At 44.3% G+C, this 2,570-nt stretch overlaps 1 protein-coding gene across 1 annotated transcript; it reads right to left on the bottom strand.

The window, feature by feature from the left end:
- Positions 1–625: 625 nt before the first annotated feature.
- Positions 626–1,946, bottom strand: LOC306743943 (gastrotropin-like; the record flags this gene model as incomplete). The annotated part of the gene is given in 5 exon segments (XM_079226505.1): positions 626–676; positions 1,220–1,309; positions 1,445–1,620; positions 1,743–1,863; positions 1,866–1,946. Coding segments are annotated over 5 exon segments (519 nt in total).
- Between the last annotated feature and the right edge of the window lie 624 nt (positions 1,947–2,570).

The following is a 2,570-nucleotide window of genomic DNA, read 5'->3' on the forward strand; positions in this document are numbered from 1 at the left end:
GTTTATCGTCTCAATCTCTAATTTGAGGTCTTCTTCAATACAACATGATGTTTATTTGGTAAATGATGGTCCCTTTACAGTCCGGTTTAGGAACGGGTTACCTGTGTGGACTGGCTGTAGCACTTGCACCTGCAAAGTCATGCGTCTCGCAGCAAATCAGAGCTTTTAAAACACAGGGGTACATTGAGGTATCACATGTTTGCGGTCGGTCAATGTAAAGAGTACCCTGGATAAATGTGGAAATGACATCTCAAAATACTTTATGAAAGTGGTTATGACACCAAAAAAAGTTACATTAAAATAGTTTGACAACCTCCACAATATAGTTGTGAAAATGCTGTTTACAAATTAAACTCCAGGCGACAGTTCTTGCTGCCTCATGATTATAAATTACGCTTGTATCCATTCATTCCTAAACGGCCATTGCTCACTCTAATTTGTAATCTCAGTATTGTTATCCTTATTAGTATGGAACGTCAACAGGCTGCACACAGACACTCTAGAAAGTGTAGACGGAGACACCGGCTCATGTTTGTACTAAATTCTTGTATTTATTGTTTATTCATTGCAGAAGTAGCTGAGGTCTCCATTGTAACTGTTCAAGAAGTCAAAGGTCAGTTAGCAGTTAGATCTTCTTGCTGGTTCTCTTCAGCACTACGGAGCCGGCTTTGGAGGTCTAGAGAGAGAGAGAGAGAGAGAGAGAGAGAGAGAGAGAGAGAGAGAGAGAGAGAGACAGAAGAAGTGACACTTTATTATAACAAGGAGTATGCTATTGTAGTGTCTTGTTGTACTTCAAATTGATATAACATCAAAAGAGAGGGTTCTGCTTGTGCGGAAAACTGGTAATAACTGTGTGCATTTTAACTTCTGAGTTTTCCTCACTATACATACACTACTATGTATAGTGATATACTCACTATACATTCTCGAAAAACCTCTCAAAAAGCATGAAATTGGGATGGAAACATACAGAGGTGCACTTGGAAAGATGGTTGGGAGATGTGTCCTGCTGACTCTTTTTAAAGGTTAAACGTGAGACGGAACTGCTCGTTAAGATGCACGACATCCGTGTTCAAGGCGTTTTTTTTTTTTCTTTCTTTTTTTCTCTTTTGCAAATGCCTGTTCCCCGGCTGCAGAAACATTAATGAGTGTAATGATCCCTGCGGGGCGTTGAGTGTAATAGCTTGTCAGCGCTCAAAGCCGAAGCGGGTGTGTTTACCTCGATGAGCTTGCCTCCGCTGATCTCCGAGGTGTGGTGGTATTTGGGGAAGGACACGCTCAGCTTGCCTTCCTCCATGTGCACGGTGGCCTGAAAACACAAAGGTTACAACTAGTCAGGGAAACACAAGTACGTATATTTCCTTCCCTGTGTGCCAGCGCACAGCTGGAAATTTAAGATGAAGTCAGTTTGAAGCAGAAGCTCTGGATCCTCTGGATCCTGTACCTTGAATTTCTTTCCTCCGATGGTCTCCATGTCACACTCCTTGTCGATGGTGAACTTGTTGGAGACCTTGGCGTTGGCGGGGTAGGTCTGGGTCCAGGAGAAGTTATCCCCGTCCTGGGTGACCTCTGTGATCAGCTTGTAGTCGCGGCCCTTCTCGATGATGTCATCGGGGATGCCTAGAGTGGGGGAAAACAAGAAGGGCCATGAGTTTGCAAAAAGCGACTGTCGGTCAAGACAATCGCAGCAGGCACAAATAAGCAAGTGGAATGCATAAGTTCCAGATCCCGTCCCGTCTCACCCAGCAGCTTGCAGAAAGCGTCGTACCCCTCCTGGTTCTCAGTTTCCCATTTTCCGGCGAAGGCCATGCTGGCGGTGTTGGAGGCGTGTAGAGGCGCGAGAGCAGAGATGCTGAGGCAAGCTATGGGGAAAAGCACGGTGTCTGGGACCGAGGCTCTTCCCTGTTTATATACCGCACCCCTCTCGCCACCTCCCTCCTCTGCATGCGATGACACAAGAGTACAATAGCTGCTGAATATGAGTACTACAATGGGCTACGAGGGAGAGGGCAATAACCCGCGTTAACGGACGTTTATGGAGTTCCTAAGCAGCGAGTAAAACGCTGACTGCTCACCAGCGTGAGCTCGTAGCTCACCTCCAGGTCAATGAACTCCCCTGCGTTGGCTTTATGGTCGTACCCTCCACCTTTACTACCGAGGAGTCCAAAATGAAATATAAAAAAAAGCTTTGTTCGAAAACGTAATCCCTTTATTTGAAGTAGTTTATTAACTGACATTGTGAACGGTCCGATCTGTTGAAAGAAGATCGTCGTGTACCAGCTCAAAGTCTTTATTCAGAGGTTGGACCTGATGAACTGGTAAGAGTTATTTCAGCACTTCATAACTTGTACGTTGGTGGAAGGTGATACAGATATAGTTTGAAAAGGGAATTTAAGGCTGGAATGATGAACTTGAATCAAAACCTGGTTCTATTATTCGATCAATTGTAAATATTTTTGGGAAATTTGCATCCATTTCAAGTAAAGCTGGGTCTGTATTGTTATGGGATCCTGTAACCTTGTCTGACAGAGACAATGACACAATCTAGTTTCAAAACATTCATTATTCAA

This window comes from Taurulus bubalis, assembly GCF_910589615.1.
Source record: "Taurulus bubalis genome assembly, chromosome: 1".
NCBI lineage: Eukaryota > Metazoa > Chordata > Actinopteri > Perciformes > Cottidae > Taurulus > Taurulus bubalis.